The sequence below is a fragment of the Salmo salar genome, chromosome 03 (genome assembly GCF_965601325.2).
Source record: "Salmo salar chromosome 03, fSalSal1, whole genome shotgun sequence".
NCBI lineage: Eukaryota > Metazoa > Chordata > Actinopteri > Salmoniformes > Salmonidae > Salmo > Salmo salar.
In genome coordinates this window covers 104562452-104587500 of record NC_138293.1, presented here as the reverse complement: position 1 = coordinate 104587500, position 25049 = coordinate 104562452, and the positions used below count along the sequence as shown (strand labels likewise).

Genomic DNA, 25049 nt, shown 5'->3' with positions numbered 1-25049 from the left:
ATCCAGATTAGGGGACGAGCTGTTCCCATAATTTAACAAACAGCATGATAATCCAGATTAGGGGACGAGCTGTTCCCATAATTTAACAAACGGCATGATAATCCAGATTAGGGGACGAGCTGTTCCCATAATTTAACAAACGGCATGATAATCCAGATTAGGGGACGAGCTGTTCCCATAATTTAACAAACGGCATGATAATCCAGATTAGGGGACGAGCTGTTCCCATAATTTAACAAACGGCATGATAATCCAGATTAGGGAACGAGCTGTTCCCATAATTTAACAAACGGCATGATAATCCAGATTAGGGAACGAGCTGTTCGCATAATTTAACCAACGGCATGATAATCCAGATTAGGGGACGAGCTGTTCCCGTAATTTAACAAACGGCATGATAATCCAGATTAGGGGACGAGCTGTTCCCGTAATTTAACAAACGGCATGATAATCCAGATTAGGGGACGAGCTGTTCCCGTAATTTAACAAACGGCATGATAATCCAGATTAGGGGACGAGCTGTTCCCGTGATTTAACAAACCGCATGATAATCCAGATTAGGGGACGAGCTGTTCCCGTAATTTAACAAACGGCATGATAATCCAGATTAGGGGACGAGCTGTTCCCGTAATTTAACAAACGGCATGATAATCCAGATTAGGGAACGAGCTGTTCCCATAATTTAACAAACGGCATGATAATCCAGATTAGGGGACGAGCTGTTCCCATAATTTAACAAACGGCATGATAATCCAGATTAGGGGACGAGCTGTTCCCGTAATTTAACAAACGGCATGATAATCCAGATTAGGGGACGAGCTGTTCCCATAATTTAACAAACGGCATGATAATCCAGATTAGGGGACGAGCTGTTCCCATAATTTAACAAACGGCATGATAATCCAGATTAGGGGACGAGCTGTTCCCATAATTTAACAAACGGCATGATAATCCAGATTAGGGAACGAGCTGTTCCCATAATTTAACAAACGGCATGATAATCCAGATTAGGGAACGAGCTGTTCCCATAATTTAACCAACGGCATGATAATCCAGATTAGGGGACGAGCTGTTCCCGTAATTTAACAAACGGCATGATAATCCAGATTAGGGGACGAGCTGTTCCCGTAATTTAACAAACGGCATGATAATCCAGATTAGGGGACGAGCTGTTCCCGTGATTTAACAAACCGCATGATAATCCAGATTAGGGGACGAGCTGTTCCCGTAATTTAACAAACGGCATGATAATCCAGATTAGGGGACGAGCTGTTCCCGTAATTTAACAAACGGCATGATAATCCAGATTAGGGAACGAGCTGTTCCCATAATTTAACAAACGGCATGATAATCCAGATTAGGGGACGAGCTGTTCCCATAATTTAACAAACGGCATGATAATCCAGATTAGGGGACGAGCTGTTCCCATAATTTAACAAACGGCATGATAATCCAGATTAGGGGACGAGCTGTTCCCATAATTTAACAAACGGCATGATAATCCAGATTAGGGGACGAGCTGTTCCCATAATTTAACAAACAGCATGATAATCCAGATTAGGGGACGAGCTGTTCCCATAATTTAACAAACGGCATGATAATCCAGATTAGGGGACGAGCTGTTCCCATAATTTAACAAACGGCGGGAATCGATGCAAGTGGTCATTTAGATGACTCGTTCATGGAGGAGGAGGATGTTGAGATTGTTACTTCCTGTATTCAGAGTTTTACTGAACACTGCATTCAAAATGGTATGCAGAATGATTAGTACACAGTATGTTGTTTTAGGAAGTAGTAAATATATGCTGCTAAATATATCTACTGACCTGATATATCTACTGGGAGAGACTGGCCCTGATATATCTACTGACCTGATATATCTACTGGGAGAGAGAGACTGGCCCTGATATATCTACTGGGAGAGAGAGACTGGCCCTGATATATCTACTGGGAGAGAGAGACTGGCCCTGATATATCTACTGGGAGAGAGAGACTGGCCCTGATATATCTACTGGGAGAGAGAGACTGGCCCTGATATATCTACTGGGAGAGAGAGACTGGCCCTGATATATCTACTGGGAGAGAGAGACTGGCCCTGATATGAAAACGAGGCAACAGGCAATCAGACAGACAGAAGGAATGACTTGTCTACTGAACTGGGTTAAACTCGCGTTGTGTCTGTGTGTCCAGGTGCAGCCCCAAAACCAGTGGCTCCGGTCGACCCCTGGGGCCCACCGTCCTCCTCTGTTGCCCCCATGAAGAGCAGTGATCCCTGGGGAACCAACGCTGCTCCTGACCCCTGGGGTTCTGGAGGAACACGACCCAATGCCACCTACTCAGGTACGCCTCAACGCCAGGGTTTAGTTAGCCGGTTGTAGCTAGCCCCTACACCTCAACACCAGGGTTTAGTTAGCCGGTAGTCGCTGGCCCCTACACCTCAACACCAGGGTTTAGTTAGCCGGTAGTAGCTAGCCCCTACACCTCAACACCAGGGTTTAGTTAGCCGGTAGTAGCTGGCCCCTACACCTCAACACCAGGGTTTAGTTAGCCGGTAGTAGCTGGCCGCTACACCTCAACACCAGGGTTTAGTTAGCCGGTAGTAGCTGGCCGCTACACCTCAACACCAGGGTTTAGTTAGCCGGTAGTAGCTGGCCCCTACGCCTCAACACCAGGGTTTAGTTAGCCGGTAGTAGCTGGCCCCTACGCCTCAACACCAGGGTTTAGTTAGCCGGTAGTTGCTAGCCTCAACACCAGGGTTTAGTTAGCCGGTAGTAGCTGGCCCCTACGCCTCAACACCAGGGTTTAGTTAGCCGGTAGTAGCTGGCCCCTACACCTCAACACCAGGGTTTAGTTAGCTGGCCCCTACACCTCAACACCAGGGTTTAGTTAGCCGGTAGTAGCTGGCCTCAACACCTCAACACCAGGGTTTAGTTTGCCGGTAGTAGCTGGCCTCAACACCAGGGTTTAGTTAGCCGGTAGTAGCTGACCTCAACACCAGGGTTTAGTTAGCCGGTAGTCGCTGGCCCCTACACCTCAACACCAGGGTTTAGTTAGCCGGTAGTAGCTGGCCCCTACACCTCAACACCAGGGTTTAGTTAGCCAGTAGTAGCTGGCCGCTACACCTCAACACCAGGGTTTAGTTAGCCGGTAGTAGCTGACCTCAACACCAGGGTTTAGTTAGCCGGTAGTAGCTGGCCCCTACACCTCAACACCAGGGTTTAGTTAGCCGGTAGTAGCTGGCCTCAACACCTCAACACCAGGGTTTAGTTTGCCGGTAGTAGCTGGCCTCAACACCAGGGTTTAGTTAGCCGGTAGTAGCTGACCTCAACACCAGGGTTTAGTTAGCCGGTAGTCGCTGGCCCCTACACCTCAACACCAGGGTTTAGTTAGCCGGTAGTCGCTGGCCCCTACACCTCAACACCAGGGTTTAGTTAGCCGGTAGTAGCTGGCCCCTACGCCTCAACACCAGGGTTTAGTTAGCCGGTAGTAGCTGGCCCCTACACCTCAACACCAGGGTTTAGTTAGCCGGTAGTCGCTGGCCCCTACACCTCAACACCAGGGTTTAGTTAGCCGGTAGTAGCTGGCCCCTACGCCTCAACACCAGGGTTTAGTTAGCCGGTAGTCGCTGGCCCCTACACCTCAACACCAGGGTTTAGTTAGCCGGTAGTAGCTGGCCTCAACACCAGGGTTTAGTTAGCCGGTAGTAGCCGGGTCCTACGCCTCAACACCAGGGTTTAGTTAGCCGGTAGTAGCTGGGTCCTACACCTCAACACCAGGGTTTAGTTAGCCGGTAGTAGCTGGGTCCTACACCTCAACACCAGGGTTTAGTTAGCCGGTAGTAGCTGGCCCCTACACCTCAACACCAGGGTTTAGTTAGCCGGTAGTAGCTAGCCTCAACACCAGGGTTTAGTTAGCCGGTTGTAGCTAGCCCCTACACCTCAACACCAGGGTTTAGTTAGCTGGCCCCTACACCTCAACACCAGGGTTTAGTTCAGGGGGATCTGGTTATTGGATCAGGGAGTCCTGCTGAGACCAAGGTCTGGTTATTGGTTATTGGATAACTTCTTGTTAATCCAGCCGCTTTGTCGGATTTCAAAAAGGCTTCACGGCGAAAGCAAACCTTGCAATTATCTGAGGACAGCGCCCCGAATACAAACGCATGAAAAACATATTTCAACCAGGCAGGTGCGACACGAAAGTCAGAAATAGCAATTTAGAAAATGCCTTACCTTTGGTGATCTTCTGTTGGCACTCCAAAAGGTCCCAGATACGTCACAAATGGTCCTTTTGTTCGATAATGTCCTTCTTTATATCTATAAAAACTCAGTTTAGCTGCCGCGCTTCAGTCAATAATCCACCCAGTTTCCCTCCATCAAAATACATACAAAATGAATCCCAAATGTTACTAATAAACTTTTCCAAACATGTCAAACAACGTTTTTAATCAAACCTTAGGTACCCTAATACGTAAATAAACGATAAAATTTAAGACGGAGAATCGTTATTGTTTTTACCGGAGAAAAACACCAAAGAACGCGCTTGGAAAAACTACAATTTCTGTCTCATTTTTCCAAAAACCAGCCTGAAACTCTTTCTAAGACTGACATCTAGTGGAAGCCCTAGGAACTGCAATCTGGGAGGACTTGGCCTTATAATAAAGGTGATAGCCATTGAATATAGGGGTAGGTTGATTATTTTTTTTATTTTTTTAAAATATTTTTGGGGGGATGTTTTGTCCTTGGGGTTTCGCCTGCCATATCAGTTCTGTTATACTCACAGACATTATTTTAACAGTTTAGAAACGTTAGTGTTTTCTATCCAAATCTACCAATTATATGCATATCCTAGCTTTTGGGCCTGAGTAGCAGGCAGCTTACTTTGGGCACGCTTTTCATCCGGACCTCAAAATACTTCCCCTTACCCTAGACAGGTTAGATTCACACACGACACTAGATATAACAGACTGACCCTAGCCCCCAGACACATAAACTACTGCAGCATAAATACTGGAGGCTGAGACAGGAGTCTCTGTCTGTCTGTAATCCTCCTTAACCGTGGAGACAGCCAGAGGTAACCTGTCTCTCTCTCTGTAACCCTCCTTAACCGTGGAGACAGCCAGAGGTAACCTGTCTCTCTCTCTGTAACCCTCCTTAACCGTGGAGACAGCCAGAGGTAACCTGTCTCTCTCTCTGTAACCCTCCTTAACTGTGGAGACAGCCAGAGGTAACCTGTCTCTCTCTCTGTAACCCTCCTTAACTGTGGAGACAGCCAGAGGTAACCTGTCTCTCTGTAATCCTCCAGGTGATGGTCGGGGTCTCTCCTCCCTGACTAGCGGTACCGAGGACCTGTTTGACCCTCTCCCCAGCAGGAAGACCCCAGAGTCCTTCCTGGGTCCTAATGCAGCATTGGTCAACCTGGACTCACTGGTCACCAAGCCTCCTCAGCCTGCTCCTGTAGTCAACCCCTTCCTCGCTGCCGCAGGTACCGACCACCGTACCGAACACCCAGTACTGGACAGATGGTACATCAGGGTTCCCCAAAACTCAGTCCTGGGGGAACCCCAAGGGGAACACGGTTTGGGGTTTTGGGCCCCCGACCACTACACAGCTGATTCAACTGATCAAAGCTTGATGATGATGATGATGATGAGTTTTTATTTAAATCAGGTGTGTCGTGGTAGGAAACCAAAAACCCAAACCGTGTTCCCCTGGGGGGTTCCCCCCCAGGACTGAGTTTGGGAAACTTCTGTGGTACACACACACACACACACACACACACACACACACACACACACACACACACACACACACACACACACACACACATACAGAGACAGATGTTGAAACTTGTTGAGTTTGAATACAATCTCTCTCTCTCAATTTAAGGGTCTTTATTGTCATGGAAAACATGTGTTAACGTTGCCAAAGCAAGTGAAGTAGATAATAAACAGTAAACATTTACACTCAAAGAAGAATAAATACATTTAAAATACCATTGTCTATATACAGTGTTTTGCAAATAGTTAAAGTACAAAATGGAAGATAAATCAACATAAATATGGGTTGTATTTACAAAGGTGTTTGTTCTTCACTGGTTGCCCTTTTCTTGTGACAACAGGTCACACATCTTGCTGCTGTGATGGATCACTGTGGTATTTCACCCAGTAGATATGAGAGTTTATCAAAATCGGGTTTGTTTTCGAGTTATTTGTGGATCTGTGTAATCTGAGGGAAATATGTGTCTCTAATATGGTCATACATTTGGCAGGAGGTTTAGGAAGTGCAGCTCAGTTTCCACCTCATTTTGTGGGCAGTGTTGCACATAGCCTGTCTTCTCTTGAGAGCCAGGTCTGCCTACGGACGACCTTTCTCAATAGCAAGGCTATGCTCACTGAGTCAATCTCTCTGGTGTTTTGCTGATGTCTTCTCTCTGTTCTGTTTGTCTCTTCCTGTGATTTCCTTAGTCCCTGTAGCCGCCCCCCAGGCCAACCCGTTCCAGATGGGCCAGCCTAACCCCCCTACCTTAAACCAGATGAGGATCAGCCCTATGCCAGGCCTGAGTCTGGGAGGTGGTGCAGGGTTTAGCAGCTTGTCCTCCATGGCAGACCCTCTGCCCCTCTCCTCCTTGCCACCACCCCAGCCCCTGGGGATGGTCCCCCTGACGGGCCACATGGTCCCCGGGATTGGAGGGATGGGGGGTATCCCAACCTCTGTGTCTATGTCCCAGCCCCTGTTCAGTTCAGCTCTGCCCCCCACAGCGGGCACACATCCTCCTGGGACCACCAACCCCTTCCTGTTGTGAGGGAACACCTCGACAACACCCCTGGAATCCTCTCCTCAGTCTTTCCACCTCGCCGTTTCCTCTCTTCCCGTTTCCTCTCCTCTCTCTCTTCCCGTTTCCTCTCCTCTCTCTCTTCCCGTTTCCTCTCCTCTCTCTCTTCCCGTTTCCTCTCCTCTCTCTCTTCCCGTTTCCTCTCCTCTCTCTCTTCCCGTTTCCTCTCTCTCTCTCTCTTCCCGTTTCCTCTCTCTCTCTCTCTTCCCGTTTCCTCTCTCTCTCTCTCTTCCCGTTTCCTCTCTCTCTCTCTCTTCCCCGCTCCTCTCTCTCTCTTCCCCGCTCCTCTCTCTCTCTTCCCCGCTCCTCTCTCTCTCTTCCCCTCTCTCTCTCTCTCTTCCCCGCTCCTCTCTCTCTCTTCCCCTCTCTCTCTCTCTCTTCCCCGCTCCTCTCTCTCTCTTCCCCGCTCCTCTCTCTCTCTTCCCCTCTCTCTCTCTCTCTTCCCCGCTCCTCTCTCTTCCCCCTCTCTCTCTCTCTTCCCCGCTCCTCTCTCTCTCTCTCTTCCCCGCTCCTCTCTCTTCCCCTCTCTCTCTCTCTCTCTTCCCCGCTCCTCTCTCTTCCGCTCTCTCTCTCTCTCTTCCCCTCTCCTCTCTCTCTCTCTCTCTCTTCCCCTCTCCTCTCTCTCTCTCTCTCTCTTCCCCTCTCCTCTCTCTCTCTCTTCCCCTCTCCTCTCTCTCTCTCTCTTCCCCGCTCCTCTCTCTCTCTCTCTTCCCCGCTCCTCTCTCTCTCTCTCTTCCCCGCTCCTCTCTCTCTCTCTCTTCCCCGCTCCTCTCTCTCTCTCTCTTCCCCGCTCCTCTCTCTCTCTCTCTTCCCCGCTCCTCTCTCTCTCTCTCTTCCCCGCTCCTCTCTCTCTCTCTCTCTTCCCCGCTCCTCTCTCTCTCTCTCTCTTCCCCCTCTCCTCTCTCAGCTCAGAGACTGTGTCCTGTAGACAGTATTCCTGGCTGTTCTGACTGTTTTTTTAAAGCTCGTCTCTGATCACAGAGTGAATCTAACTAAACTTCTACAGCCCCGGTGAGGGGTGTGTGTGTGTACTAAGCAGGGATTTTGCACATGCTCATTTAGCTGTGACTGTTGCTTCACCGTTAGTCCTTAGCTGGAGACGACTCCACTGTCCGGTACACTGTGTCCCTCCTCCCGTTACCGGCCACAACTTCTGAGGTCACTGCTTAGGACCCTGACCTATGACCCTGACACACAGCAACCCCGAGGTCAACGTGTATATGAACTTTAACCCCTGAGGTCAATATGTACATGAACTTTAACCCCTGAGGTCAGCGTGTATATATGAACTGGTGACCGGAGTGGATCAACTTTCTCAGAAAGAGGGAGAGACGGTGTTTATTTGGGAGTGAAAGACACAAGGGATTTGGTTTCTGTTGACATCTGTTATTGTACAACTGTCTGGAGTTCATTAGGGCCCCCCCCCCCTGTCTGGAGTTCATTAGGGCCCCCCCCCTGTCTGGAGTTCATTAGGGCCCCCCCCCCCCTGTCTGGAGTTCATTAGGGCCCCCCCCCCCCCCCCGGCTGGAGTTCATCAGGGCCCCCCCCCCGGCTGGAGTTCATCAGGGCCCCCCCCCCCCTGTCTGGAGTTCATTAGGGCCCCCCCCCCCCCCGGCTGGAGTTCATTAGGGCCCCCCCCCCTGTCTGGAGTTCATCAGGGCCCCCCCCCCCCCCCTGTCTGGGGGTCGACGGAATAACGAGGAGGTTGAACCTTTCTGTCTATCTAGCATCAGATCCCTTAACCTAGTTAACATCTGATTCCAGGACTGTGGTTAACGGGGGTCTAACCTCCACTATGTAGACAGGAGTTAACATCTGATTCCAGGACTGTGGTTAACGGGGGGTCCCTAACCTCCACTATGTAGAGACAGGAGTTAACATCTGATTCCAGGACTGTGGTTAACGGGGGGTCCCTAACCTCCACTATGTAGAGACAGGAGTTAACATCTGATTCCAGGACTGTGGTTAACGGGGGTCTAACCTCCACTATGTAGAGACAGGAGTTAACATCTGATTCCAGGACTGTGGTTAACGGGGGGTCCCTAACCTCCACTATGTAGAGACAGGAGTTAACATCTGATTCCAGGACTGTGGTTAACGGGGGTCTAACCTCCACTATGTAGAGACAGGAGTTAACATCTGATTCCAGGACTGTGGTTAACGGGGGTCTAACCTCCACTATGTAGACAGGAGTTAACATCTGATTCCAGGACTGTGGTTAACGGGGGTCCTAACCTCCACTATGTAGAGACAGGAGTTAACATCTGATTCCAGGACTGTGGTTAACGGGGGTCTAACCTCCACTATGTAGACAGGAGTTAACATCTGATTCCAGGACTGTGGTTAACAGGGGGTCCCTAACCTCCACTATGTAGAGACAGGAGTTAACATCTGATTCCAGGACTGTGGTTAACGGGGGTCCTAACCTCCACTATGTAGAGACAGGAGTTAACATCTGATTCCAGGACTGTGGTTAACGGGGGTCTAACCTCCACTATGTAGACAGGAGTTAACATCTGATTCCAGGACTGTGGTTAACAGGGGGTCCCTAACCTCCACTATGTAGAGACAGGAGTTAACATCTGATTCCAGGACTGTGGTTAACGGGGGTCTAACCTCCACTATGTAGACAGGAGTTAACATCTGATTCCAGGACTGTGGTTAACAGGGGGTCCCTAACCTCCACTATGTAGAGACAGGAGTTAACATCTGATTCCAGGACTGTGGTTAACAGGGGGTCCCTAACCTCCACTATGTAGAGACAGGAGTTAACATCTGATTCCAGGACTGTGGTTAACAGGGGGTCCTAACCTCCACTATGTAGAGACAGGAGTTAACATCTGATTCCAGGACTGTGGTTAACGGGGGATAAATGTTGGTCTTTAATGTCACTGTCGTAATCATCTTTTCTATTGTTATTACTACACTCTAATCACTGTTCATATCAGCTGTCTGTCACTACACAGCCTGTCTGTCGTTGACCTGTCCTAGACTGTCTGTCTGGAACGGACCTGTCCTAGACTACACAACCTGTCTGTAACGGACCTGTCCTAGACTACACAACCTGTCTGTCTGTCTGTCTGGAACGGACCTGTCCTAGACTACACAACCTGTCTGTCTGTCTGTCTGGAACGGACCTGTCCTAGACTACACAACCTGTCTGTCTGTAACGGACCTGTCCTAGACTACACAACCTGTCTGTCTGTCTGTGACTGACCTGTCCTAGACTACACAACCTGTCTGTCTGTCTGTCTGTCTGTGACTGACCTGTCCTAGACTACACAACCTGTCTGTCTGTCTGTAACGGACCTGTCCTAGACTACACAACCTGTCTGTCTGTCTGTGACTGACCTGTCCTAGACTACACAACCTGTCTGTCTGTCTGGAACTGACCTGTCCTAGACTACACAACCTGTCTGTCTGTCTGTCTGTCTGTGACTGACCTGTCCTAGACTACACAACCTGTCTGTCTGTCTGTCTGTCTGTAACGGACCTGTCCTAGACTACACAACCTGTCTGTCTGTCTGTCTGTCTGTGACTGACCTGTCCTAGACTACACAACCTGTCTGTCTGTCTGTCTGTGACTGACCTGTCCTAGACTACACAACCTGTCTGTCTGTCTGTCTGTCTGTGACTGACCTGTCCTAGACTACACAACCTGTCTGTCTGTCTGTCTGTCTGTAACGGACCTGTCCTAGACTACACAACCTGTCTGTCTGTCTGTCTGTAACGGACCTGTCCTAGACTACACAACCTGTCTGTCTGTCTGGAACTGACCTGTCCTAGACTACACAACCTGTCTGTCTGTAACTGACCTGTCCTAGACTACACAACCTGTCTGTCTGTCTGTAATGGACCTGTCCTAGACTACACAACCTGTCTGTAACGGACCTGTCCTAGACTACACAACCTGTCTGTCTGTCTGGAACTGACCTGTCCTAGACTACACAACCTGTCTGTCTGTCTGTAACGGACCTGTCCTAGACTACACAACCTGTCTGTCTGTAACTGACCTGTCCTAGACTACACAACCTGTCTGTCTGTCTGTAACTGACCTGTCCTAGACAGGCCACCGTTGGGACACTTTACTAACCAACAGGGACGGCAGGACACCTGACAGACAAACTGTTGTTGTTTACGACTTGTCTTATTGACTGTTAAATGGAAATTCATTTTAACGCCTTTCTGTGTTTCTGGACCGTTTTATAAGCTAAACCATGTAGACTGGACCAGCAGACTGTTACCCTGTAGACTGGACCACCAGACTGTTACCCTGTAGACTGGACCAGCAGACTGTTACCCTGTAGACTGGACCACCAGACTGTTACCCTGTAGACTGGACCACCAGACTGTTACCCTGTAGACTGGACCACCAGACTGTTACCCTGTAGACTGGACCAGCAGACTGTTACCCTGTAGACTGGACCAGCAGACTGTTACCCTGTAGACTGGACCAGCAGACTGTTACCCTGTAGACTGGACCAGCAGACTGTTACCCTGTAGACTGGACCAGCAGACTGTTACCCTGTAGACTGGACCAGCAGACTGTTACCCTGTAGACTGGACCACCAGACTGTTACCCTGTAGACTGGACCACCAGACTGTTACCCTGTAGACTGGACCAGCAGACTGTTACCCTGTAGACTGGACCAGCAGACTGTTACCCTGTAGACTGGACCACCAGACTGTTACCCTCCTACCATGTAGACTGTTCCCCTCCTACCCTGTAGACTGGACCAGCAGACTGTTACCCTGTAGACTGGACCAGCAGACTGTTACCATGTAGACTGGACCACCAGACTGTTACCATGTAGACTGGACCACCAGACTGTTACCCTGTAGACTGGTATTACAGCTGAGACAGACAGGACCCTTTCTGAGGTTACTGGACTTCACAGACAACAGTCTGGTTACTGGGCTTCATAGACAACAGTCTGGTTACTGGGCTTCACAGACAACAGTGTGGTTACTGGGCTTCACAGACAACAGTGTGGTTACTGGACTTCACAGACAACATTATGACACTCCTTCGTGTCTGAAAGCGTCCCATGTTCAGATTTCTGTATTATTCCAATGTTCTCACTCTCATCTTTATTTACACCTTAATATATCTTGGGAGCTGCTTGTGTGCGGATGGTAATGCTAACCTGTTTCACAATATAATTTATATCATTTGTATTATTGTAACATTATATTATATATTGTGGTCTGTTTATTCTGTCATTCCTTCCTGGGTTTTATAGGATCAGTGTGGGGAGGGAGGGGCATATTTACACCAGTCTAAAACCCGCGGGGCGCCAGCTACACCTGGACCTCCTACGGACCAATAAAATGGATCTCTTTAAGCGCTGACGTCTCCCTGTTTCTCTGTCTCTCTCGTGTGTGTGTGGCCTGTCTCTCTCGTGTGTGTGTGTGGCCTGTTTCTGTGTGTGTGTGTTACTGATGTGCAGCTGGAAACACAGTATAACCATGGGTTTATTCATTCGTCTCTTAAACGTTTTGCGACGGAAAAGAAGAAACAGAGTTTCTATTGGACAAATTCAGGTCCAGGTTGTTTGCTTCCGTTTTAGTTGCTAAGAGTTAAACGGTTTACCCGTTGCGAAACATTTGGGCTACGGTCCGTGACCCCCGTGACCTTCTACTGTAATACAGTGAGACGGAAACACAGGTAGTAGAGAGACACAACGCAGACGACACCTTGTTATAAAACACAGTACGTTTTTTATTATCAGTCAAAATTACAACATCAGATCAAGCGTTTTAACCCCGTCCTACTGGCGTTAAAACTCTCAAAGGAGAAAGTGTAGGATACCTAGAAAATAAAGACGCTCAGAAGGAGGAAGTGTAGGATATCTAGAAAATAAAGACGCTCGGAAGGAGGAAGTGTAGGATATCTAGAAAATAAAGACTCTCGGAAGGAGGAAGTGTAGGATATCTAGAAAATAAAGACTCTCGGAAGGAGGAAGTGTAGGATATCTAGAAAATAAAGACTCTCGGAAGGAGAAAGTGTAGGATATCTAGAAAATAAAGACTCTCGGAAGGAGAAAGTGTAGGATATCTAGAAAATAAAGACGCTCAGAAGGAGGAAGTGTAGGATATCTAGAAAATAAAGACGCTCGGAAGGAGAAAGTGTAGGATATCTAGAAAATAAAGACGCTCAGATTTGAAAATCAGAGGTTTTCCTAACAGCCTAATCGAGGTGTTTTACAAGGCTACATGTAAATCCTTCTGCTGACCTTAACTAGTTGCTTATCAACAGGGACGGCAGCGTAGCCTAGTGGTTAGTTTAGCGCGTTGGACTAGTAACCGAAAGGTTGCAAGATCGAATCCCCGAGCTGACAAGGTACAAATCTGTCGTTCTGCCCCCTGAACAAGGCAGTTAACCCACTGTTCCCCGGTAGACCGTCATTGTAAATAATAAGAATTTGTTCTTAACTGACTTGCCTGGTTAAAGGTTAAACAAACATTTAAAACAGAGAATGACTATCCAAACTAAGCGAGACCAGGATTTATCTTAACGCCGCTCCGTGCAGCCATCGGATAAACCCCAGGAGCCCCTCTGGACGGCTCTTATTAACGCCGCTCCTCCGCTGTCAAAACGTCAGCTGAAAACCCCCATCTGATTGGATCTACAGTAACTAGACCTTCCCTGAGCGAGACGCCGAACACATTGACTTACCAACATCCTGGTTACTAACGGGGAGGCTGGGGGATTCAATCCAATTACAGGTGGTTACTAACGGGGAGGCTGGGGGATTCAATCCAATTACAGGTGGTTACTAACGGGGAGGCTGGGGGATTCAATCCAATTACAGGTGGTTACTAACGGGGAGGCTGGGGGATTCAATCCAATTACAGGTGGTTACTAACGGGGAGGCTGGGGGATTCAATCAAATTACAGGTGGTTACTAACGGGGAGGCTGGGGGATTCAATCCAATTACGGGTGGTTACTAACGGGGAGGCTGGGGGATTCAATCCAATTACAGGTGGTTACTAACGGGGAGGCTGGGGGATTCAATCCAATTACAGGTGGTTACTAACGGGGAGGCTGGGGGATTCAATCCAATTACAGGTGGTTACTAACGGGGAGGCTGGGGGATTCAATCCAATTACAGGTGGTTACTAACGGGGAGGCTGGGGGATTCAATCCAATTACAGGTGGTTACTAACGGGGAGGCTGGGGGATTCAATCCAATTACAGGTGGTTACTAACGGGGAGGCTGGGGGATTCAATCCAATTACAGGTGGTTACTAACGGGGAGGCTGGGGGATTAAATCCAATTACGGGTGGTTACTAACGGGGAGGCTGGGGGATTCAATCCAATTACGGGTGGTTACTAACGGGGAGGCTGGGGGATTCAATCCAATTACGGGTGGTTACTAACGGGGAGGCTGGGGGATTCAATCCAATTACGGCTTGTAGACAACAACAAAAAGCAATGTTTGCAGTCATGTAAAGGCTGTTATCGGTCGACGGGGGAAATGTATATTTTAACAACTGCATCAACAGCTGTCCAGCTCGCTGCTCAACAGAGAGAATCCTGGTCTGAATGAATGTCCCCAGGCCAGATAGATTATTACAGAGGGGATCAGCAGGTCCTACATCAGTGTGAATGACACCCCCTCTTCCACTCTCAGCACAGGGGTCAGGGAGGGAGGGAGGGAGGACCACACAGGAGGGAGGGAGGGAGGAGGGAGGGAGGGCCACTCACAGGGGTCAGGGAGGGAGGAGGGAGGGAGGACCACACAGGAGGGAGGAGGGAGGACCACACAGGGGGGAGGGAGGGAGGGAGGACCACACAGGAGGGAGGGAGGGAGGGAGGGAGGAGGGAGGACCACACAGGGGTCAGGGAGGGAGGAGGGAGGACCACACAGGAGGGAGGGAGGGAGGGAGGGAGGACCACACAGGAGGGAGGGAGGGAGGGAGGGAGGACCACACAGGAGGGAGGGAGGAGGGAGGACCACACAGGGGGGAGGGAGGGAGGGAGGGAGGGCCACACAGGAGGGAGGGAGGAGGGAGGACCACACAGGAAGGAGGGAGGGAGGGAGGGAGGGAGGGAGGACCACACAGGAAGGAGGGAGGGAGGGAGGGAGGGAGGACCACACAGGAGGGAGGGAGGGAGGGCCACACAGGAGGGAGGGAGGGAGGAGGGAGGACCACACAGGGGTCAGGGAGGGAGGAGGGAGGACCACACAGGAGGGAGGGAGGGAGGGAGGGCCACACAGGAGGGAGGGAGGGAGGGCCACACAGGAGGGAGGGAGGGAGGGCCACACAGGAGGGAGGGAGGAGGGAGGGAGGAGGGAGGACCACACAGGAGGGAGGGAGGGAGGGCCACACAGGAGGGAGGGAGGGAGGAGGTGGTGTAGTCCTTGGTCCCTGTGTGTGTGTGTTTCCATCACGTGCTGTAGGGCTGGTCTCCGGGTCCGATGCCTGCGACAGCAGTGTGTGACGGAGTGTGTGCGGTCTCGGAAGGTGTGGTGTCGTAACCCAGTCTCTTCATGTCTTTAGTCACGATGTGGAAGGACAGGGAGACAAAACCCTGGGAACGAACCCTGGTCACTGAGACAGACGGAGAGAGACACCAGGATACATTTAAAGATGGTAGAGAGACACCAGGATACATTTAAAGATGGTAGAGAGAGAGAGAGAGACACCAGGATACATTTAAAGATGGTAGAGAGAGAGAGAGACCAGGATACATTTAAAGATGGTAGAGAGAGAGAGAGAGAGAGAGACACCAGGATACATTTAAAGATGGTAGAGAGAGAGAGAGAGACACCAGGATACATTTAAAGATGGTAGAGAGAGAGAGAGACACCAGGATACATTTAAAGATGGTAGAGAGAGAGAGAGAGACACCAGGATACATTTAAAGATGGTAGAGAGAGAGAGAGAGACACCAGGATACATTTAAAGATGGTAGAGAGAGAGAGAGAGACACCAGGATACATTTAAAGATGGTAGAGAGAGAGAGAGACACCAGGATACATTTAAAGATGGTAGAGAGAGAGAGACACCAGGATACATTTAAAGATGGTAGAGAGAGAGAGAGAGACACCAGGATACATTTAAAGATGGTAGAGAGAGAGAGACACCAGGATACATTTAAAGATGGTAGAGAGAGAGAGACACCAGGATACATTTAAAGATGGTAGAGAGAGAGAGACACCAGGATACATTTAAAGATGGTAGAGAGAGAGAGAGAGAGACACCAGGATACATTTAAAGATGGTAGAGAGAGAGAGAGAGAGAGAGAGAGACACCAGGATACATTTAAAGATGGTAGAGAGAGAGAGAGACACCAGGATACATTTAAAGATGGTAGAGAGAGAGAGACACCAGGATACATTTAAAGATGGTAGAGAGAGAGAGACACCAGGATACATTTAAAGATGGTAGAGAGAGAGAGAGAGACACCAGGATACATTTAAAGATGGTAAAGAGAGAGAGAGAGAGACACCAGGATACATTTAAAGATGGTAAAGAGAGAGAGAGACACCAGGATGCATTTAAAGATGGTAGAGAGAGAGAGAGACACCAGGATGCCTTTAAAGATGGTAGAGAGAGAGAGAGAGAGACACCAGGATACATTTAAAGATGGTAAAGAGAGAGAGAGAGAGACACCAGGATACATTTAAAGATGGTAGAGAGAGAGAGAGAGAGACACCAGGATACATTTAAAGATGGTAAAGAGAGAGAGAGACACCAGGATGCATTTAAAGATGGTAGAGAGAGAGAAAGACACCAGGATACATTTAAAGATGGTAGAGAGAGAGAGACACCAGGATACATTTAAAGATGGTAGAGAGAGAGAGACACCAGGATGCATTTAAAGATGGTAGAGAGAGAGAAAGACACCAGGATACATTTAAAGATGGTAGAGAGAGAGAGACACCAGGATACATTTAAAGATGGTAGAGAGAGAGAGAGAGAGACACCAGGATACATTTAAAGATGGTAGAGAGAGAGAGAGAGAGAGACACCAGGATACATTTAAAGATGGTAGAGAGAGAGAGAGACACCAGGATACATTTAAAGATGGTAGAGAGAGAGAGAGAGACACCAGGATACATTTAAAGATGGTAGAGAGAGAGAGAGAGACACCAGGATACATTTAAAGATGGTAGAGAGAGAGAGAGACACCAGGATACATTTAAAGATGGTAGAGAGACACCAGGATATATTTAAAGATGGTAGAGAGAGAGAGAGAGAGACACCAGGATACATTTAAAGATGGTAGAGAGAGAGAGAGAGAGAGAGAGACACCAGGATACATTTAAAGATGGTAGAGAGAGAGAGAGAGAGAGACACCAGGATACATTTAAAGATGGTAGAGAGAGAGAGAGACACCAGGATACATTTAAAGATGGGAGAGAGAGAGAGACACCAGGATACATTTAAAGATGGTAGAGAGAGAGAGAGACACCAGGATACATTTAAAGATGGTAGAGAGAGAGAGACACCAGGATACATTTAAAGATGGTAGAGAGAGAGAGAGACACCAGGATACATTTAAAGATGGTAGAGAGAGAGACACCAGGATACATTTAAAGATGGTAGAGAGAGAGAGACACCAGGATACATTTAAAGATGGTAGAGAGAGAGAGAGAGAGAGACACCAGGATACATTATAGTCCCCTGGGCCACTACTTTAGACCTACCTTCTCTGTCCTCTCCCTGGACCACTACTTTAGACCTACCTTCTCTTCCCTCTGGGCCACTACTTTAGGCCTACCTTCTCTGCCCTCTGGGCCACTACTTTAGGCCTACCTTCTCTGTCCTCTCCCTGGGCCACTACTTTAGGCCTACCTTCTCTGCCCCCTGGGCCACTACTTTAGGCCTACCTTCTCTTCCCTCTGGGCCACAACTTTAGCCCTACCTTCTCTGCCCTCTGGGCCACTACTTTAGGCCTACCTTCTCTGTCCTCTCCCTGGACCACTACTTTAGACCTACCTTCTCTGCCCTCTGGGCCACTACTTTAGACCTACCTTCTCTACCCTCTGGGCCACTACTTTAGGCCTACCTTCTCTGCCCTCTGGGCCACTACTTTAGGCCTACCTTCTCTCTCCTCTGGGCCACTACTTTAGGCCCACCTTCTCTGCCCTCTGGGCCACTACTTTAGGCCTACCTTCTCTCTCCTCTGGGCCACTACTTTAGGCCTACCTTCTCCCTGGGCCACTACTTTAGACCTACCTTCTCTGCCCTCTGGGCCACTACTTTAGGCCTACCTTCTCTGCCCTCTGGGCCACTACTTTAGGCCTACCTTCTCTGTCCTCTCCCTGGGCCACTACTTTAGGCCTACCTTCTCTGTCCTCTCCTCTGGGCCACTACTTTAGGCCTACCTTCTCTGTCCTCTGGGCCACTACTTTAGACCTACCTTCTCTGCCCTCTGGGCCACTACTTTAGGCCTACCTTCTCTCTCCTCTGGGCCACTACTTTAGGCCTACCTTCTCTCTCCTCTGGGCCACTACTTTAGGCCTACCTTCTCTGCCCTCTGGGCCACTACATTAGACCTACCTTCTCTGCCCTCTCCCTGGGCCACTACTTTAGACCTACCTTCTCTGCCCTCTGGGCCACTACTTTAGGCCTACCTTCTCTGTCCTCTGGGCCACTACTTTAGACCTACCTTCTCTGCCCTCTCCCTGGGCCACTACTTTAGACCTACCTTCTCTGTCCTCTGGGCCACTACTTTAGGCCTACCTTCTCTGCCCCCTGGGCCACTACTTTAGACCTACCTTCTCTGTCCTCTCCCTGGGCCACTACTTTAGCCCTACCTTCTCTGCCCTCTGGGCCACTACTTTAGGCCTACCTTCTCTGTCCTCTCCCTGGGCCACTACTTTAGGCCTACCTTCTCTGTCCTCTGGGCCACTACTTTAGGCCTACCTTCTCCCTGGGCCACTACTTTAGATCTACCTTCTCTGTCTTCTCCCTGGGCCACCACTTTAGGCCTACCTTCTCCCTGGGCCACTACTTTAGATCTACCTTCTCTGTCTTCTCCCTGGGCCACCACTTTAGGCCTACCTTCTCTGTCTTCTCCCTGGACCACTACTTTAGGCCTACCTTCTCTGCCCTCTCCCTGGGCCACTACTTTAGGCCTACCTTCTCTGCCCTCTGGGCCACTACTTTAGGCCTACCTTCTCTGCCCCCTGGGCCACTACTTTAGGCCTACCTTCTCCCTGGGCCACTACTTTAGGCCTACCTTCTCCCTGGGCCACTACTTTAGGCCTACCTTCTCTGTCCTCTGGGCCACTACTTTAGGCCTACCTTCTCCCTGGGCCACTACTTTAGGCCTACCTTCTCTGCCCTCTGGGCCACTACTTTAGGCCTACCTTCTCCCTGGGCCACTACTTTAGGCCTACCTTCTCCCTGGGCCACTACTTTAGGCCTACCTTCTCCCTGGGCCACTACTTTAGGCCTACCTTCTCTGCCCTCTGGGCCACTACTTTAGGCCTACCTTCTCCCTGGGCCACTACTTTAGGCCTACCTTCTCTGCCCTCTCCCTGGGCCACTACTTTAGACCTACCTTCTCCCTGGGCCACTACTTTAGACCTACCTTCTCCCTGGGCCACTACTTTAGACCTACCTTCTCCCTGGGCCACTACTTTAGACCTACCTTCTCTGCCCTCTGGGCCACTACTTTAGGCCTACCTTCTCTGCCCTCTGGGCCACTACTTTAGGCCTACCTTCTCCCTGGGCCACTACTTTAGATCTACCTTCTCCCTGGGCCACTACTTTAGGCCTACCTTCTCTGCCCTCTCCCTGGGCCACTACTTTAGGCCTACCTTCTCTGCCCTCTCCCTGGGCCACTACTTTAGATCTACCTTCTCCCTGGGCCACTACTTTAGGCCTACCTTCTCTGCCCTCTCCCTGGGCCACTACTTTAGGCCTACCTTCTCTGCCCTCTCCCTGGGCCACTACTTTAGGCCTACCTTCTCCCTGGGCCACTACTTTAGGCCTACCTTCTCTGCCCTCTGGGCCACTACTTTAGGCCTACCTTCTCCCTGGGCCACTACTTTAGACCTACCTTCTCTGCCCTCTGGGCCACTACTTTAGACCTACCTTCTCCCTGGGCCACTACTTTAGACCTACCTTCTCTGCCCTCTGGGCCACTACTTTAGGCCTACCTTCTCTGCCCTCTGGGCCACTACTTTAGGCCTACCTTCTCCCTGGGCCACTACTTTAGGCCTACCTTCTCTGCCCTCTCCCTGGGCCACTACTTTAGGCCTACCTTCTCTGCCCTCTCCCTGGGCCACTACTTTAGGCCTACCTTCTCCCTGGGCCACTACTTTAGGCCTACCTTCTCTGCCCTCTGGGCCACTACTTTAGGCCTACCTTCTCCCTGGGCCACTACTTTAGGCCTACCTTCTCTGCCCTCTGGGCCACTACTTTAGGCCTACCTTCTCCCTGGGCCACTACTTTAGATCTACCTTCTCCCTGGGCCACTACTTTAGGCCTACCTTCTCTGCCCTCTCCCTGGGCCACTACTTTAGGCCTACCTTCTCTGCCCTCTCCCTGGGCCACTACTTTAGACCTACCTTCTCTGTCCTCTCCCTGGACCACTACTTTAGACCTACCTTCTCTGCCCTCTCCCTGGGCCACTACTTTAGACCTACCTTCTCTGTCCTCTGGGCCACTACTTTAGGCCTACCTTCTCTGCCCTCTGGGCCACTACTTTAGATCTACCTTCTCTGCCCTCTCCCTGGGCCACTACTTTAGGCCTACCTTCTCCCTGGGCCACTACTTTAGGCCTACCTTCTCCCTGGGCCACTACTTTAGGCCTACCTTCTCTGCCCTCTCCCTGGGCCACTACTTTAGGCCTACCTTCTCTGCCCTCTCCCTGGGCCACTACTTTAGACCTACCTTCTCTGTCCTCTGGGCCACTACTTTAGGCCTACCTTCTCCCTGGGCCACTACTTTAGGCCTACCTTCTCCCTGGGCCACTACTTTAGGCCTACCTTCTCTGCCCTCTCCCTGGGCCACTACTTTCGGATCAGTGAACTCTGGACGCCGACCCAGCAGCCAACTGTAGAGAAACACACACACACACTTAGCCCCCCAGCATTTAGCACACAGTAACACACAGTAAGATACACACACACACACACACACACACACACACACACCCCACTACCTTGTGAAGTTCTGGAGTCTTGATGTGGATTCAGGAACAAACATTGGGATGGTTCTGGTGTGTCTGAAAACAAGAGAGGAGAGATACTGACTGACCAGGAGAGGAGGAGAGATACTGACTGACCAGGAGAGGAGGAGGAGGAGGAGAGATACTGACTGACCAGGAGAGGAGGAGGAGGAGGAGAGATACTGACTGACCAGGAGAGGAGGAGAGATACTGACTGACCAGGAGAGGAGGAGAGATACTGACTGACCAGGAGAGGAGGAGAGATACTGACTGACCAGGAGAGGAGAGAGATACTGACTGACCAGGAGAGGAGGAGAGATACTGACTGACCAGGAGAGGAGGAGAGATACTGACTGACCAGGAGAGGAGGAGAGATACTGACTGACCAGGAGAGGAGGAGAGATACTGACTGACCAGGAGAGGAGGAGGAGAGATACTGACTGACCAGGAGAGGAGGAGGAGGAGGAGAGATACTGACTGACCAGGAGAGGAGGAGAGATACTGACTGACCAGGAGAGGAGAGATACTGACTGACCAGGAGAGGAGGAGAGATACTGACTGACCAGGAGAGGAGGAGGAGGAGAGATACTGACTGACCAGGAGAGGAGGAGGAGGAGAGATACTGACTGACCAGGAGAGAGGAGGAGGAGAGATACTGACTGACCAGGAGAGGAGGAGGAGGAGAGATACTGACTGACCAGGAGAGGAGGAGAGATACTGACTGACCAGGAGAGGAGGAGGAGGAGAGATACTGACTGACCAGGAGAGGAGGAGAGATACTGACTGACCAGGAGAGGAGGAGAGATACTGACTGACCAGGAGAGGAGAGGAGAGATACTGACTGACCAGGAGAGGAGAGATACTGACTGACCAGGAGAGGAGGAGAGATACTGACTGACCAGGAGAGGAGGAGGAGGAGGAGGAGGAGGAGAGATACTGACTGACCAGGAGAGGAGGAGAGATACTGACTGACCAGGAGAGGAGGAGAGATACTGACTGACCAGGAGAGGAGGAGGAGAGATACTGACTGACCAGGAGAGGAGGAGAGATACTGACTGACCAGGAGAGGAGGAGGAGGAGAGATACTGACTGACCAGGAGAGGAGGAGAGATACTGACTGACCAGGAGAGGAGGAGAGATACTGACTGACCAGGAGAGGAGGAGAGATACTGACTGACCAGGAGAGGAGGAGGAGAGATACTGACTGACCAGGAGAGAGGAGAGATACTGACTGACCAGGAGAGGAGGAGAGATACTGACTGACCAGGAGAGGAGGAGGAGGAGGCGGAGAGAGGAGAGATACTGACTGACCAGGAGAGGAGGAGAGATACTGACTGACCAGGAGAGGAGGAGAGATACTGACTGACCAGGAGAGGAGGAGGAGGAGAGATACTGACTGACCGGAGAGGAGGAGGAGGAGGAGGAGGAGGAGAGATACTGACTGACCAGGAGAGGAGGAGAGATACTGACTGACCAGGAGAGGAGGAGAGATACTGACTGACCAGGAGAGGAGGAGGAGAGATACTGACTGACCAGGAGAGGAGGAGAGATACTGACTGACCAGGAGAGGAGGAGAGATACTGACTGACCAGGAGAGGAGGAGAGATACTGACTGACCAGGAGAGGAGGAGGAGAGATACTGACTGACCTGGAGAGGAGGAGAGATACTGACTGACCAGGAGAGGAGGAGGAGAGATACTGACTGACCAGGAGAGGAGGAGAGATACTGACTGACCAGGAGAGGAGGAGGAGGAGAGATACTGACTGACCAGGAGAGAGGAGAGATACTGACTGACCAGGAGAGGAGGAGAGATACTGACTGACCAGGAGAGAGGAGAGATACTGACTGACCAGGAGAGGAGGAGAGATACTGACTGACCAGGAGAGGAGGAGGAGAGATACTGACTGACCAGGAGAGGAGGAGGAGAGATACTGACTGACCAGGAGAGGAGGAGGAGAGATACTGACTGACCAGGAGAGGAGGAGGAGGAGAGATACTGACTGACCAGGAGAGGAGGAGGAGAGATACTGACTGACCAGGAGAGGAGGAGAGATACTGACTGACCAGGAGAGGAGGAGGAGAGATACTGACTGACCAGGAGAGGAGGAGAGATACTGACTGACCAGGAGAGGAGGAGGAGAGATACTGACTGACCAGGAGAGGAGGAGAGATACTGACTGACCAGGAGAGGAGAGGAGAGATACTGACTGACCAGGAGAGGAGGAGAGATACTGACTGACCAGGAGAGGAGGAGGAGGAGAGATACTGACTGACCAGGAGAGGAGGAGGAGGAGGAGAGATACTGACTGACCAGGAGAGGAGGAGGAGAGATACTGACTGTCCAGGAGAGGAGGAGGAGAGATACTGACTGACCAGGAGAGGAGGAGGAGAGATACTGACTGTCCAGGAGAGGAGGAGAGATACTGACTGACCAGGAGAGGAGGAGGAGAGATACTGACTGTCCAGGAGAGGAGGAGAGATACTGACTGACCAGGAGAGGAGGAGGAGAGATACTGACTGACCAGGAGAGGAGAGGAGAGATACTGACTGACCAGGAGAGGAGGAGGAGAGATACTGACTGACCAGGAGAGGAGGAGAGATACTGACTGACCAGGAGAGGAGAGGAGAGATACTGACTGACCAGGAGAGGAGGAGAGATACTGACTGACCAGGAGAGGAGGAGGAGAGATACTGACTGACCAGGAGAGGAGGAGGAGAGATACTGACTGACCAGGAGAGGAGAGATACTGACTGTCCAGGAGAGGAGGAGGAGAGATACTGACTGACCAGGAGAGGAGGAGAGATACTGACTGTCCAGGAGAGGAGAGATACTGACTGACCAGGAGAGGAGGAGGAGAGATACTGACTGACCAGGAGAGGGAGGAGAGATACTGACTGACCAGGAGAGGAGGAGGAGAGATACTGACTGACCAGGAGAGGAGGAGGAGAGATACTGACTGACCAGGAGAGGAGGAGAGATACTGACTGACCAGGAGAGGAGGAGGAGAGATACTGACTGACCAGGAGAGGAGGAGGAGGAGGAGAGATACTGACTGACCAGGAGAGGAGGAGGAGAGATACTGACTGTCCAGGAGAGGAGGAGGAGGAGGAGGAGGAGGAGAGATACTGACTGACCAGGAGAGGAGGAGAGATACTGACTGACCAGGAGAGGAGAGGAGAGATACTGACTGACCAGGAGAGGAGGAGGAGAGATACTGACTGTCCAGGAGAGGAGGAGGAGATACTGACTGACCAGGAGAGGAGGAGGAGAGATACTGACTGTCCAGGAGAGGAGGAGAGATACTGACTGACCAGGAGAGGAGAGGAGAGATACTGACTGACCAGGAGAGGAGAGGAGAGATACTGACTGACCAGGAGAGGAGGAGGAGAGATACTGACTGACCAGGAGAGGAGGAGAGATACTGACTGACCAGGAGAGGAGGAGGAGAGATACTGACTGACCAGGAGAGGAGGAGAGATACTGACTGACCAGGAGAGGAGGAGGAGGAGAGATACTGACTGACCAGGAGAGGAGGAGGAGAGATACTGACTGACCAGGAGAGAGGAGAGATACTGACTGTCCAGGAGAGGAGGAGGAGAGATACTGACTGACCAGGAGAGGGAGGAGAGATACTGACTGTCCAGGAGGAGGAGAGATACTGACTGTCCAGGAGAGGAGGAGGAGAGATACTGACTGACCAGGAGAGGAGGAGAGATACTGACTGACCAGGAGAGGAGGAGGAGAGATACTGACTGACCAGGAGAGGAGGAGGAGAGATACTGACTGACCAGGAGAGGAGGAGGAGAGATACTGACTGACCAGGAGAGGAGGAGAGATACTGACTGACCAGGAGAGGAGGAGGAGAGATACTGACTGACCAGGAGAGGAGGAGGAGGAGGAGAGATACTGACTGACCAGGAGAGGAGGAGGAGAGATACTGACTGACCAGGAGAGGAGGAGAGATACTGACTGACCAGGAGAGGAGGAGGAGGAGAGATACTGACTGACCAGGAGAGGAGGAGGAGGAGGAGAGATACTGACTGACCAGGAGAGGAGGAGGAGGAGGAGAGATACTGA

General features: G+C 50.7%; 2 protein-coding genes across 3 annotated transcripts in view; one reads left to right on the top strand and one right to left on the bottom strand.

The window, feature by feature from the left end:
- LOC123725227 (epsin-2) overlaps positions 1–7166 on the top strand; it is a 9754-nt gene extending 2588 nt beyond the window's left edge. Inside the window, exons 3-5 of one of the 2 annotated variants that reach the window (XM_082973000.1) lie at positions 2191–2340; positions 5302–5481; positions 6464–7166. In XM_082973000.1, coding sequence (XP_082829126.1) covers positions 2191–2340; positions 5302–5481; positions 6464–6801 — 668 coding nt within the window. In that variant the 3' untranslated portion in view covers positions 6802–7166. The remainder of the gene's footprint in view (positions 1–2190; positions 2341–5301; positions 5482–6463) is intronic. The other variant, XM_082972999.1, reaches the window with a different exon arrangement.
- A 7931-nt stretch (positions 7167–15097) lies between these two features.
- The window catches only part of LOC106597625 (B9 protein domain 1), a 50721-nt gene continuing 40769 nt past the window's right edge, over positions 15098–25049 (bottom strand). The window contains exons 5-7 of the mRNA XM_082972998.1: positions 20965–21027; positions 20789–20856; positions 15098–15392 (exon numbers count right to left, since the gene is read on the bottom strand). Of these exons, the coding sequence (XP_082829124.1) occupies positions 15229–15392; positions 20789–20856; positions 20965–21027 (295 nt within the window). The 3' untranslated portion in view covers positions 15098–15228. The remainder of the gene's footprint in view (positions 15393–20788; positions 20857–20964; positions 21028–25049) is intronic.